At 47.2% G+C, this 14,648-nt stretch overlaps 1 protein-coding gene across 3 annotated transcripts in view; it reads right to left on the bottom strand.

The window, feature by feature from the left end:
- GALNT7 (polypeptide N-acetylgalactosaminyltransferase 7) overlaps positions 1–14,648 on the bottom strand; it is a 155,059-nt gene that overhangs the window by 53,927 nt on the left and 86,484 nt on the right. For all 3 annotated transcript variants that reach the window (XM_088448463.1, XM_088448462.1, XM_088448464.1), the window contains exons 3-4: positions 12,052–12,218; positions 1,236–1,366 (exon numbers count right to left, since the gene is read on the bottom strand). In XM_088448463.1, the coding sequence (XP_088304589.1) occupies positions 1,236–1,366; positions 12,052–12,218 (298 nt within the window). The remainder of the gene's footprint in view (positions 1–1,235; positions 1,367–12,051; positions 12,219–14,648) is intronic.

Genomic DNA, 14,648 nt, shown 5'->3' with positions numbered 1-14,648 from the left:
TTGTGTTTTTATATGTATTATTTACATGTGATTGGAGAAACAAATAAGAAGCAACTCATCAGAGGACTATGCTTATAAGTATTTTGGACTTTATACCTGGGTGAACATTGGTTTTAGCGCATGTTCTTGTCACTTATTTTTTGGCATGAGTAAGGCGACTCATTTTTTCTGACATTGTGCAGCTTTAATTGGGTTTGTGCCCAAGAGCTTGGTTGTTATACTAAATTTTGTTTGATATGAATCTGAGAGCAGACAAAAATAATGCTAACATAAGTCTGGCTCACACATTTTGTAACTTGAGCCCAGAGCGCTCATTACAGACTAGTAGTCATCCACAAAGTACCTAAAACAGGGGTAATCCGCTAGGGAGTCATGCCAAACACATATGACAGCATCCTGGTTAATTGTAGGCTGAACTTTCAGCTGGAGAATCAGGCAATACTGTTCCAGAAGTCAATGATTGGTATACCTTCATAATGTCAGCACAAGAATGTCGTCATGGTCTGAATGTCAACATTCACAATGACAAAGTCAACAAGAGAATGTGGACAGTTGATGTTAGGACAATTTAAGGTTAGGCTGTGATGAGTGTTATGTCGCACATCCACTAGGCAATGGCGGCACGACACTATGATTACAACATTGTAATCGTACCGTCGTTGCTGTTCCCCTGCAGTGCCTACACTGAACGATTTGTCGTTCAGTGTAGGCACCCTCCATCATCTGTGAACATGCCCAATCTGTCGTTATCGACAGATTGACAGGCATGTTCACCCGATGAATGGAGGTCAGAAACGACCGGTGGGAACGCGCATCGCTGGTCGTTTACAACATTAGAGTGCCCAATTAATGAGCGATTGCATGATTACGACATCGGGGAGTGGATGTGCGCCCTTAGAATGAGCAATACTCGCTGTCAGTATGTCAATGTCGACATGTCGACCACCCATCCCTGTCGATATTCTGAATGTCAACATTCAGAGCGTAGCCAAATTGTACCACTCCCCAATCATCTCCTGTTATTATAGTCATATCAAATGTCTATATCTTTCCACTACTGCACTGTACAGCTAGCACTATATAGGAAAAATCTGCTATAGGATTGTAGTATTTCAACATATAAAACAGTGAAGAAGGATTGTATCAAACTGTTTTGGAGAATGAAAAAACATAGTGAATACTTTTGCAGAATATAGTTATTAAAAAGTACGACAAAAGAGGTAATATGTTCTTACTTGTCCTAATTTAGATTTCTGTGCTCCAATGCTTCTAGCTTGTATCAGCCCCTCTCTACGTTCATTTCTAAATACTTTGACAAGGCCATTCCATTGCTTGACATAATTTTCCAGCCTTCCCTTTAAATGCTCTAGGAGAAATGTACAAACACAAAAATCATTAGAACAACAGACTCTGCCAGCATCCTAAAGTCTTGATCCTCTGTCCTGTCATGTACATTAGTACTGGTACATGAATTGCAGGGTAAACACTGGATTGTGCTTCATAAAAAAACACTAATGCCATTTTCACTGAGAGTTGATAAAATAATGCATCTAATGGCTTATTCACAGAAGATGTGTTAATTTCCATAATTCTCAGAGGATGGTATAACAACGATAGACAACTGTATTCATAGCACAAATTATATGCTTACTGCAGTTTGACCAAGATAGCTAATGGCTTATACTGTAGTTAACCTTTTCCTGTTGCTAAATGTATAAAGCACTGCAATAGGAGAAAAAGTATAATTCTATCATTGTCCACATTAATAAGGATTCCACACCACTCCATCTCTTCAAAGAAGAGAAGGCCTTACCGATGACACATTACATTGACCTATGCATAGCGATTAATAAAGGCTCTGTTTTTTTTCACCTTTTATTATTATTATCATTTATTTATATGGCGCCACAAGTGTTCCGCAGCGCCTTACAAAGTACATAAACAAATAAGTAACCAGTGACTTACAATACAATACAAAGCAGGACATGGACATGTATAATAAACATTGATATATTAGCGACCTTTACGCTCACATAAGCAGCCAAGTGTTAGTTGCCCTAGTGGGGAGAAGAGATAAATTAAATTACAGTAGGGAGAAGCACAAGAGGGTAGAGGGCCCTGCTCGAAAGAGCTTACATTCTTTAAGGGAGGGGCAGACAAACAGGAGTGACACAGATGGGGTAGGCGGGGAAGATGTAGCGGCAAGTTAAAAACAAAACCATTGTTGGCATTATATTTATTCTAAAATTACTGGCTAATTATCACAGGTTTTTAGTTACTGTGTGTATGTATTAAATAAAAGGCAGTAATAACTATCTCTACTAATGGAGAAATGTACATGCTTCCAGACAGTACAAACTTCTTTACTAGGCAGCATCAAGGAAACATGGACAGAGACAAGATACAATAAGGCCAAGGAATCTAATTGTTGCAATTTGGTTTGGTTAGAGACAAGGGGCAAAATTTACTAAGCGGTGGGTTCGAAACCCCGGTGGTTTGGTGGCGGTTTGACGGCGGGTTCTAAACCCCGGGAGGATTAGTGGCGGTTTCTAAATGACAGCCCTGTTCTATTCTAAAATCTGTTTTGATGGCGGTTTCGCAGCGGTTTTGGTCTTAGTAAATCTGCGGATGGCAAAACCGCCGCCAAACCGCCCGGGGTTTGGAACCCGCTGCTTAGTAAATTTTGCCCACGATGTAGTTGGTTGACTTTAGGCACATTCACACTTTTGATGGCCTATTAGGTTTTTTAAGGGTATATGTACGAATAATCACGGACCAGCTGCAATTATTATGTATCCATTTATAATGAAAATATCCCCGCTATGTACAAAGGGGAACTCGCAGGGACAGCAGTTGCGGTAAACGCTGTCCCTGCGAGGTATATCGCTGGCAAACTGTAGAAGTATTTCACAGAAGTGAAAGACTTCTCCGTGGGAAGCTGGCACTGCGCATGTGCACAGTGTCAGCTGCTGGAGCCAGACGAGGCTGTGAGAGAGAGATCAAAATATATCTCTGCTGAACCTGGAGCCTCCATAGGCTTACAGTAGTTTAAACCATCTGAAGATGGTGTAAACTTCCAGAGCTACAATCTAAAAGTTTAGTATACAGGGGTCAGATCATAGTCCCCATTGATAATGGGGACTGCGATCTGAAGTGCTAATTAACACTTTGATGGAGATTTTTGTGAAAGGCTGAAACGAATCAACAGAATTTCCCATAGAGAATTCCTGAGAGGGGGGCATGGTGTTTATGGAGCTACACTTCAAAAGCTATTGAACGTACTGAGCTGAAAATATGAGATATGGTAAGAACTTACCCTTGTTATCTCTATTTCTACGAAGTCCATAGGGTTCCACAGGATACCTTGGGGTATAGGTGTGACGTCAGTCGCAGGGCACCAAAGAGTTAAGCTTTCAGCCTCCCAGGATGCACTAGGTCCCCCTCCTATACCCCGCCCCCGGGCCAAGGCACCTCAGTTAGTTACCAAGCCATAGGCCGGAGGAGGAGAAGGAAGAGAGAGAACAAAGATCTGGACACATACAAGAATCACATTCTCACCAGAGGGAGACGGAAAACCGGTGACCAGAGCAAAGCCCATCTGCAGCACAGGTGCGACAGGGCGGGAGTCCGGTGGAACCCTATGGACTTCGTAGAAATAGAGATAACAAGGGTAAGTTCTTACCATATCTCATATTTTCTACTTCAGGGTCCATAGGGTATCCACAGGATACCTTGGGGATGTCCCAAAGCAGTATCCTTTAAGGGTGGGGACGCTCCTGTGCAGAAAGGAGAATCCGCCGCCCGAAGGAAGCATCCTGAGAGGCGAAGGTGTCAAACCTGTAATACCTCACGAAGGTATGGACAGAAGACCACGTAGCAGCCTTGCAGATCTGAACTGCCGAGGCACCACGTCGAGCTGCCCACGAAGGACCCACAGACCTAGTGGAATGAGCCTTCAGAGAAGGAGGGACCGGTAGGCCTTCATGAAGATAAGCTTCAGAAATAGCCATACGGATCCAGGCTGCCAAAGTTTGCTTTGAAGCAGGCCAACCCTTTTTACGGAAGCCATAGAGGACAAACAAAACGTCCGACTTCCTAAACGAAGAAGTGCGGTCAACATAAGTCCTTAAGGCCCGCACAACATCCAAAGAGGCCTCACCCACGGAAAGACCCGGTGAGCTAAAGGCCGGAACAACTATTTCCTCGTTAACATGAAACTGGGAAACAACTTTGGGAAGAAACTCGGGCCGAGTGCGGAGCACTGCCCTGTTCCCATGAAAAACCAAGAAAGGGGGTCTACAAGAAAGAGCCCCTAACTCAGAAACACGTCTGGCCGAAGCAAAGGCCAGAAGGAAAACAGTCTTAGCTGTTAGCCATTTAATATCCACTGAGCCCAGTGGTTCAAACGGCGATCCTTGGAGAGCCCTCAGGACCACAGCCAAATCCCAAGGCGCCACAGGTGGAACAAAGGGCGGCTGAATACGGAGAACACCTTGCATAAAGGTGCGCACATCCGGGATTGTAGCAATCCTACGGTGAAACCAGACAGATAGGGCCGAAACCTGTACCTTCAAAGAAGCAAGGCGAAGCCCATGATCTAGTCCCGCTTGCAGGAAGGCGAGAATCCGAGACAGACGAAACTCCCGCGGTGCATAACCTCTCGGTCGACACCACTGGAAGAACGTATGCCACACGCGATGGTATATCCTCGTGGAAGACGGTTTCCGAGCTCGTAACATGGTACGCACCACAGAGCTGGAAAACCCCCGGGACCTCAGCATGGGCGTCTCAACAGCCACGCCGTCAAATACAGCCGAGTCAGGTCCGGGTGAAGACAAGGACCCTGAGACAGAAGGTCTGGTCGTAGCGGCAACCGCAGAGGACTGTCCACGGACAGACCCTGAAGGTCTGAGAACCAGTGCCGTCTGGGCCACGCGGGAGCTATCAACAGGAGCGTCCCTCCTTCCTGTTTGAATTTCCGGATTACCCGTGGAAGAAGGGAGACCGGAGGGAACAGGTATGCGAACCTGAACGTCCACCGGACGGACAGAGCATCCACCAGAGACGCCCCTTCGTCTCTTGTGCGAGACCCGTACACCGGCAACTTGTTGTTGTGCCGGGACGCCATGAGGTCGATTTTGGAAGACCCCACCTGTCCACCAGTAGTTGAAAAACGTCCGGGTGCAGGGACCATTCCCCTGGATGAACGTCCTGGCGACTTAGAAAGTCCGCCTCCCAATTTAGCACTCCCGGGATGAAGACCGCTGATATGGCCGGAAGATTGCGCTCCGCCCAAACCAGGATCCGAGAGACCTCTACGAGAGCCGCCCGACTGAGAGTTCCTCCTTGCCTGTTTATGTAGGCCACGGTGGTAGCATTGTCCGACTGGACCTGCACCGGGTGACCCTGGAGAAACCGCTGTGCCTGCAGGAGAGCATTGAAGACCGCACGGAGTTCCAAGATATTTATTGGAAGCTCCGCTTCTGTCGGCGTCCACCTGCCCTGGAACAAGTGTGGACCCGAAACTGCTCCCCAGCCCCGAAGACTGGCGTCCGTTGTCAACAGGACCCAATTTGGAACCCAGAACGGACGTCCCTTGTTGAGGTGGGTCGTCTTTAACCACCACGCAAGGGACAGGCGAACCTCCTGGGTGAGCACAATCGTCTGGGACTTCAGAGACTGAGGCAGCCCGTTCCACTTGGACAGGATCAGGTGCTGCAGAGGTCTGGAGTGAAACTGGGCGTATTCCACCATGTCGAACACCGACACCATGGAGCCCAGTAACCTCATCTCCGAGTGTAAGGACACCCGGCGGCTGTGCAGACAACTGCGCACCCTTGACTGTAAAGCAGAGATCTTGTCCTCCGTCACGAAGATCCTTTGCTGTCCCGAGTCCAATAAGGCTCCAAGATGCAGAATCCTCCGAGACGGGATTAGAGTGGACTTCTGCCAGTTGATTAGCCAGCCGTGCCGTTGCAGCAGTGCAATGGTCAGGTCCAAGTGGTGTAACCGGAGCTCTGGAGATCCTGCCACCAATAACAGGTCGTCCAAATACGGCAACATGCGGACTCCTTGCAGCCGCAGAGAAGCCGCCATGACCGTCATCACCTTGGTGAAAACACGTGGTGCTGTCGGCAGGCCAAAAGGTAACGCCCGAAACTGGAAGTGGTCGCTGCGGATTGCAAACCGAAGGAACTCTTGATGGCGCAAAAGAATAGGGACATGCAGGTAAGCGTCCCGTATGTCCAATGACACCATGTAGTCCCCAGGTTCCAGCGCCAGAATGATGGACCGTAGGGTCTCCATCCAAAACTTCGGGACCTGCAAAGACTCGTTGAGTGCTTTGAGGTTGAGAATCGGACGATATGACCCATTGGGTTTCTGTACCAAAAATAGATTTGAATAGAAACCCTGGCCCCTCTGGGAGAATGGAACAGGCACTATAACTCCAGCATAGTGTGCAATACCTTCCGCAGCTCCGTAGCCTTGTTCCGGTCTGATGGTAGACCCGTGGTGAAGAATCGAGCCGGGGGTCTGTGCCGGAAGGAGAGGGCGTACCCGTGGGAGACCACCTCCAGAACCCAAGTGTCTGTTGTAGTGAACGACCAACACCGGGAGAACTGCAGCAGGCAGCCTCCCACCCTGGGATCCCCCAAGGGGAGACCCGGACCGTCAGGCCGCAGGCTTGTCATCTGGCTTGGGGGCCGGACGTCTGGTACTCCATGCCTGTTTCCGGGGCTTGACCGATTTCTTAGGGCCAGCCTGTCGAGGAAACGACTGTGGTTTGGGCCTGCCCTGGGCCCTAGATGACCAAAAGGACGATGGTCCAGAACCAGAAGGAGCAGCGGCCGACGGGAGACAAGCAGATTTGGCTGCCGCCAGCGTGGCCACAATCTTATCCAGATCCGGACCGAAGAGAACTTTTCCGGTAAACGGTAACGCTTCCAGACCTTTCTTGGAATCTGCGTCCGCCTTCCAGGATCGCAGCCACAAGGTGCGACGAGCAGCTACCGCTGCTGAAGAAATTCTAGACACCAGAGTACTAATGTCTAGAGCCGCCTCGTTGATGTAGGTGGCCGAATCACGGAGATTGCCAATCAACTCCGCCTGTTCGGCCGGACAGTCGGATTCAAAAGAAGCCTCTAATGAATCCGCCCAGCGCTCCATCGCTCTGGCAACCCAGCAAATGGCCATAGCCGGCCGTGCTGCCCCCCCTGCAAGGGAATAAGCGGACTTCAGGCAGATTTCTACCTTGCGGTCCGTAGCATCCTTAAGGGAGGACATGGATGGCATCGGCAATGTGGCACTACGGACAAGACGGGTCACGTGAGAATCCACCTGTGGAGGGGATTCCCACTTAGCAAAATAATTATCCGCGAACGGATAAGCCACCGCCAGGCGTCTCCATCACCCTTCACATCTTTGAAAAAGGCATACTTAGATTTAGCCGCTGGGGGAACTTCGTCCTCAATCACCAAGGCTGTGCGGACCGCCCGAATAAGTCCAGGAATATATACTTTGGACTTAGCATCAGCGTCCTTAGTATGGAGAGGTTCCTGATCGTAAGGATCCAGAATCTCCCCATCATCAGACGTCCCTTCGTCATCCTCATAAGGAGCGGACAGAGACGCCACCGGCCTTTTATGAGGCCGCATCACAGACTCCCCTTGCAACACATCCGACAAGTGCTGTACAGAACTCGTCAGGGAGTTAACCCACGCTGGCTCCTGAGAACCCGGGAGCGGGGAAATAGGGAGACTGTGGGGTACCACCAATTGTCGTGGGAACCCCTGCATGGGTGACGACACCACAGACTGCTGGGACAAACCCATCGGAGTAAACGCGGGCTGCGGAGCTAACTGGCCCACTAAAGCTGTTAACGCCTGAGCGAAACAAGCCCAGGGCGGCTCCTGTACCGGTGCTGTAACCGTAATAGGCCGCGCCATGGACAAACACTGCCGGCAAAGGCCCTCCGCGCTACCCTCCCCCTCCGCTAACGGTACTTTGCACGTGGTACACTGTAGCCGGAGGGGAAAATCACTTTCAGACATGATGGCACCACGTATGTGACCTCTCTCACCAATTGAGTATTAAATAGGCGAAAGACCACCCTGCAGCACCGCACCGCAAGGGCTTTAGCAGAAAGAACAGGGACAGTTATAAAGCTGACAGTTTAGAGAAGAAAAGTTACAGGCAGCGCTAGCACAGTCACATACAATGCAGAGAAATAACAATTCCTGCACTAACAGCGCTGATCACTCAACTACACAGACACAGGGCCTGGTAGGACACAGCGCTGCATACACAGACCTGAGCCACAGCGGAGGAGAGGTATGCGGGGGGACCCAGACCACGATGCTTCCTTCCAGACTTCCAGCAGCGTTCACCATGCGTTGCAGAGAAGATGGCCGCCGAGGAGCAGAGAGAAGCTGGCCTGGGGGAGGAGCGCTGACACAGGACCAGTCAGCACAGTGCAGAGAGGGCTGTGTGCAGCGGGGGAGGCGCCGGCTGTGAGACAGGGAAGGCGCGCTCCCCTGGCATGCATTTAACCCCTGGGACGCTGCGCTACCGCTCTGCTGCGGTCCGCTGTCCCAGGGGGTAGTGGAAAGCGCAGGTTCAGTACCTGGCTCCACGCTGCAGCCAGTCCCCAGGGAGCCCCCTGCCTGGGGACTCAGGACCATGTGACCAGCGGGGACCCACCGCGGGACCCCGCTGCTTACCTTTGTCCCCCTTGGATCCGGCCATGGTCCGGAACATCTGGGGTCACCGCTAGCTGTGACCCCAGATGCTCACCAGCATCCCCGGATCGGTACCGGCATTCTGGTACCGGCGGGGGTGTAGGGAAGACAGCATGGACGTCAGGACTGACTGTCCATGCTGTACATCCAGATGTGCAGCCACAGCTGCACTGAAGAAAGCTTCAGGGGCTCTTCTAGCCCCCACTCCGACAGGTGCACCCGACGCCGGCCGGGCACCAAACTAAACTGAGGTGCCTTGGCCCGGGGGCGGGGTATAGGAGGGGGACCTAGTGCATCCTGGGAGGCTGAAAGCTTAACTCTTTGGTGCCCTGCGACTGACGTCACACCTATACCCCAAGGTATCCTGTGGATACCCTATGGACCCTGAAGTAGAAATTTGGCATAGTCAGGCAGAACTGTCACTCGCTGCTGCATGCCAAATTTCAGGGCAAAATAATTAAAATGAGTATTTGGGAACAATCTAAAGTCTAAACTTTTTTTCTGCCACTTTCAATTAGGACCACTTTTCTGCTTTAGTCTATGGGGGATTTTTGTGAAGGCATAACTCAGGGCAGAGGACGAATTAGGACTTGGGGTTTGTTTTATTAGGTAGCCCTTGTTCTAGTGTAGGAGCTTTTGGGGTTCGGTTTAACTATTAGCCCTCAAATGCCCCATTATAGAGATAGGGAGCTTCAACTTGCTGCGTATGCTCAGTAGGTGGCCTCCTGCAGGGCGTCTACAGTGGCTTCACTTGGGTGCACGAAGATGGTTGTCCTTTGCGGTGGCAGGACCTGTAGGTAGCAGGCTGCCACTGCCTCATGCTGCTGCCACTTCCCCCGCACACCGAAAACATCACCTTCGTACTGTCCCCTACTCCACCCGCGCTAGTGTACCATTTTGCTGCCCTTCTCCCCTGGTGACCCGGTTTGCTCCTCCAAACCCTGATGGTTAATAAATTATAAAAAAAGACTGCATGTGTGTTTTCCATTTTGTGAGTGACAGCAATCTCACTCTGTGAGAGTGCCGAATCTGCATACCATATCTGTGTTGCGCAAGGAACACGCACATTAAGGAGTCAGCCTTAATGATCGGAATTTCATTCCTTATTTTAGTTTGAGTATCAGAAATTCAGTAGGTTTTGTGAAATTCCAGATCATGTCTAGGAAGCCTTAATGGGACATATGAAATCGTAAGGTTTTTTGTCTATGGAATATATATACCACTGTATGTGTATATATCGGTTAATAAAACAGACAAATAACACAAAATCAACATCTACTGGAATCTATCAGATGTTCCATCCATTCAGATGTTGATGTGAATGGATGGAAAATCTGTACCTAACCATAATCGTCCATTCAGGCATATGTATAGTTGCAGGGACAAATGTCACAAGAGACGTGGCCACTTTAGTATACTGTGAATGGGCACCTGAAGTAGAAATCAGCTTTACATTGTTTTGTGTTCTTATGGAAAGATGATTGGTTGTAGGCTGCTGTGGCCAGCCAAACAAGATCCGCTCCCAAAGAACACACGCCCATTTATTCCCCATGCCACAACTGTACACACAACTCCAAAACAAAGGTGTTCACAGGTGTATTCAACACCTCTCCTCATTGCTCTGCTCTCCACTGTCCTAGTTCTCTCCTTTCTCCTATGTTGAAAGCAGCATTTTGCAATGTACCACTAAAATCAGAGACTGGGAGGAACAAGGTAATGTCCTAGAGACAACCCTGCAGTCTCAAGGATCACAACTACATTGCAATGTGTAAGGTACACTGCTGCTATCATGCTAGTCCCAGCCACCAGCAGTAGTGTCATTGTGCCCAATCAGTCATTGGATTGATAATGCAAAGCACATGGATAGAGTAGCTTAATAGTATGCAGATGTATATATTTTAAGAAATACAGCTGCCGTCTCCAAGACTGGAGGGGACAAATGGACTTCCTGGAGGTCTCCCCCAGCCTATGAGATATCTACTATAGCCAAATGCAGAAAAAACATCAGTAAAAGACCTCCCACTGTCACCTAACCCTGCACATGCCAGATGCCCACGGTTGCAAGGGTAAGTATTAACACCTGGTCTCTGGAGCGACTGTGCCTGCATGAAAGCATCAGAACAGCCTCTGTGTTTTTATATAGCTGAAATAATGGAGGTGTTGGCAGTATTACTTGCAGTGTGAAATATGCCTGCCAATGTGTATTTGGGAGGGAGGGAGGCTCTCAAAGTATTAGAGTTTCCAATGGTGTCAGACGTGCCAATTGGACAGTATGGCTGCCAATGAAGGCATGTCTGTACAATGGAAACAAAAGAGCATATTTGTGCTATATCCTTCCCAAAGAGATGGGAGTTTGTGCAACAGAACTAACAAAGAGGTCCCGTATCATGTGTCTGGTATTGGACGTAATCTGCCCAACAGCTACAGGAGAGGTGGAAGTGACTGCCAATGAGGACACCAGCAATATACCTATGTGGGCAGGAAGGATGTGCAGTGTTTAATGGAACGGGATCTATGAATACCTACCAATAACACAAGTGATAACTGGGTCATTTTTGCTATTTTACTAAATATGACTCAAGGAATGTTACTCTCATCTATCACTGTAATAATATTGTACATTTAGTTGAGATGTAAACACAAAATATGGCAATAAAAACAAAACAGCACCTATTTATGACTTCTCTTAGAAGAAACATCTGTGACCAATATAACAGCATGAATCTGTATTCAGATTCATTTTATCCATAATAATTTACAGTAATGTTTAACTAATGAACACTGAAGTGACAAATAAGTGACAACATGAGAACTCGCAGTTTACACATAAATTAACATTACATTATAGTGCAATTACTTTATATGATCTAACGTGGCACATGTTTGTACAACAGGTACTGCTGCAAGTATATGTAAAAATATGACAGTAACTACAGAAAATGATTAAAAGAAGGAACCTGGACTGAGCTGTACAGAAAGGTTCTAAAATCCCAGAGCCTCACTAGGGACAGACAGACTCAGAAATCCCAGGTATATGATGAAGTGCTCATTCGTGGGTAACACTAAATAACCATTACAATGAAAAAATAAAATTAAACATTTGTGGCGTTAACCTGAAACATATGCATAATAATTAATCTATTGTTGTTCCATAACATGGATGCAATGTTATGTAATACTCTATCAGATGATATAGGCCACTTGGTGGACTCTCTAACAAGTGTTCTTGATCAGATGTTCAGTTTTGGAGGACGGCACTAGTTTTCAGTTAATAGCACCTCGCTTTTTATAGCCTTGGTGTGCCAGAACTCACCTTTATTACTGTAGTCATCTATCATGACAATCTCTGCCAGGTATTTCCTAGGGGTTCTTTTAATAACACTGTGAACTGTCCTCATGAGCGTAGACCAGCCTTCATTATGGAACACAATAACCACACTGGACGTGAGCAGGTTTTCATCGTATTGCCAATACTTGCATCTGCAAATAAAATCCCACAGTCATTTAAAGTTATATGTGCACTCAAATTAACACAGATAATAATAAAATAAATAATAATAATAATAATAGTTATTTATATAGCACTTTTCTCCTAAAGGACTCAAAGTGCTTTACATTTGCCTTTACAGTACAAAATAAAAAACAAGCTTAACAAGGGACATTAGTGAAATACTTGGGTGAATAGGTGAGTCTTGAGTCTATTTTTGAAAGATTCTAGAGTGGAGGCTCTCGAACTGTGCGGGGAAGAGAGTTCTATAGGGTCGGAGCCACAAAGCTGAAAGCTCGACCCCCAGATGAATTCCAGGAGATTCTAGGTACTGTCAATAGTTCTTCATCAGTGGATCGCAGTAATCGAGTGGGACAGTAAGGGACCAGAAGCTGCTTCAGGTACCTTGGGCCCTGGTCATGTAGGGATTTGAAAGTCAGTAAGCCAATCTTGAAACTAATTCGCCATCTGAGAGGCAGTCAGTGAAGGGAGTAGAGAATGGGTGTTATGTGGCTGGAACAGGGCTGGTTGGTTAATAGCCTGGCAGCTGCATTTTGTACATCTGCAAGTGGTGCAATTATTTGCTGGGGGACCAAGGTGGAGGGCATGGCAATATTATAGGCGTGATGACGTAAATGCATGTATGACTTTAGGCAGATCTTCTGAGGGAATTAAGTGCTTGATTCTGGCTATGTTCCTCAGATGCAAGAATGAGGATTCGATTGTGGCCGATACCTGATGTTTAAAAGTCAAGCCACTATTCAAGACAACACCAAGATTCTGCACTTGTTCAGTGTGTTGTAGTTCTGAACCTCCAAGCGCAAATCCTGTTGGCTGGCTGTGCTGCAGTCTTGTCCTGTGACTTATCATAAGGATCTCTGTTTTATCAGGGTTCAGTCTCAGCCAACTGGAAGTCATCCACTCCTGGAACTCAGCTAGGCAACCATTTAGGGGTGTTATTGGGTTCTCAGTACCTAGAGCAAAGGACAGGTACAGTTGTGGATCATGTGCATAGCAGTGGTAGACCAAGCCTTGACGTCTGATTATTTCACCCAGTGGTAGCATGTATACTGGAAAAAGCATGGAAGATGATATAGAAACCAGTGGGACACCGCATGGAAGTGGCACTGGTGATGAAGAGTTTACTCCAGAAGAAACTCTCTGTGACCTGCAGGTGACAAATGATTTGAACCAGCTAAGGACTGTGCCATCCAGTCCACAGAAATATTTCAGGCACTCAATTAGAATCCCGTGGTCCACGGTATCAAATGCTGCAGAGAGATCCAGAAGGATTAAGACTGAACAATCACCTCTGTCTCTTGCCATCAGAAGATCATTAAGTACACATACCAGGGCTGTTTCAGTGCTATGTCTTCTCCTCAGTGATATGTCTTACTATGTTACGGTTTCCTTTATTGTTCTAGTAGAGTTATTGCTAATGTACTTGCTATTATAATAGATCATAATGTTTGCTTGCTACGTAGGGGATATCATTAATAAAGCGCAATGGGTGTGCTCCATAAAGCACTAGTTTTCCAATTGTGTGTGTGTAGAAGGTCAGCCCAGTGCACATGAAGCTGTACAGCTACTCCCTGTCACATAGATCCTTAAACTACAAGTACTGAGGGAGGCAGACATATCTCAAGAAACAGACTGTAATGTCACATCGAGATGCAGCCTCTAACCACTTTAAAACCACCATCAACATTTAAATTTTTCTACTAAAATTCTGTTCTGTTTAGTCTCAGTGGCCTAAATTAATTAATTTACCGTTTGATATGATAGCAAATGTCTGGCTAAAATCTAAATAAGTTATATCCAATCTGATCTCTCTCTTTAACTGCAGACTCATAGGAATATATTTATTATATCCTGTGCGTTTTTGTGTCGTCCATTGCGCCATCTAACTCTTGGACCAGCAACTTCACTCGGAAATGGGGTAAGATGCGGGAAGCCTGCCCATTCTCTCATGGGTCCGGGAAGTATGATGTTTGGCCCGGTCTCTACTTTTCCATTCAGAACTCTAAGCACTTGCAACAACTGCCATTTTCTTGGAGAACCAGATTTTTTTTCTCTTTCTGCTACATTTATTACTGTGTTCCCCTGTTCCTGCACTCTGTCTATCAAATCCCACCCTGACAGATTCACGTACATGGTTTTCCCTCTGACTTAAGTCAGTCTTTCTAAAATCTCTGTTTTGATGCAATTCTTTTTGACTGCTACCGGTATAGGGATCCAGTCACATTGTCGCCAGTTACCATGTAGACCTGCATGTCGACACTACAATGTCAACATGGCCCAACATGTCGACATCCACCTGTAGACTGGTTTACAATGTCGACATCTGAAATGTCACCAAGTGAAATGTCAACATTCTCAGAATGCTGACTGTTAGGGTTAGACGCCGCTGGAAGGGTTTGGCA

This window comes from Taudactylus pleione, unplaced genomic scaffold (genome assembly GCF_031769625.1).
Source record: "Taudactylus pleione unplaced genomic scaffold, aTauple2 ptg000021l, whole genome shotgun sequence".
NCBI lineage: Eukaryota > Metazoa > Chordata > Amphibia > Anura > Myobatrachidae > Taudactylus > Taudactylus pleione.
The sequence above is the reverse complement of the archived record's forward strand: the minus strand, read 5'-3'. Positions and strand labels throughout refer to the sequence as shown.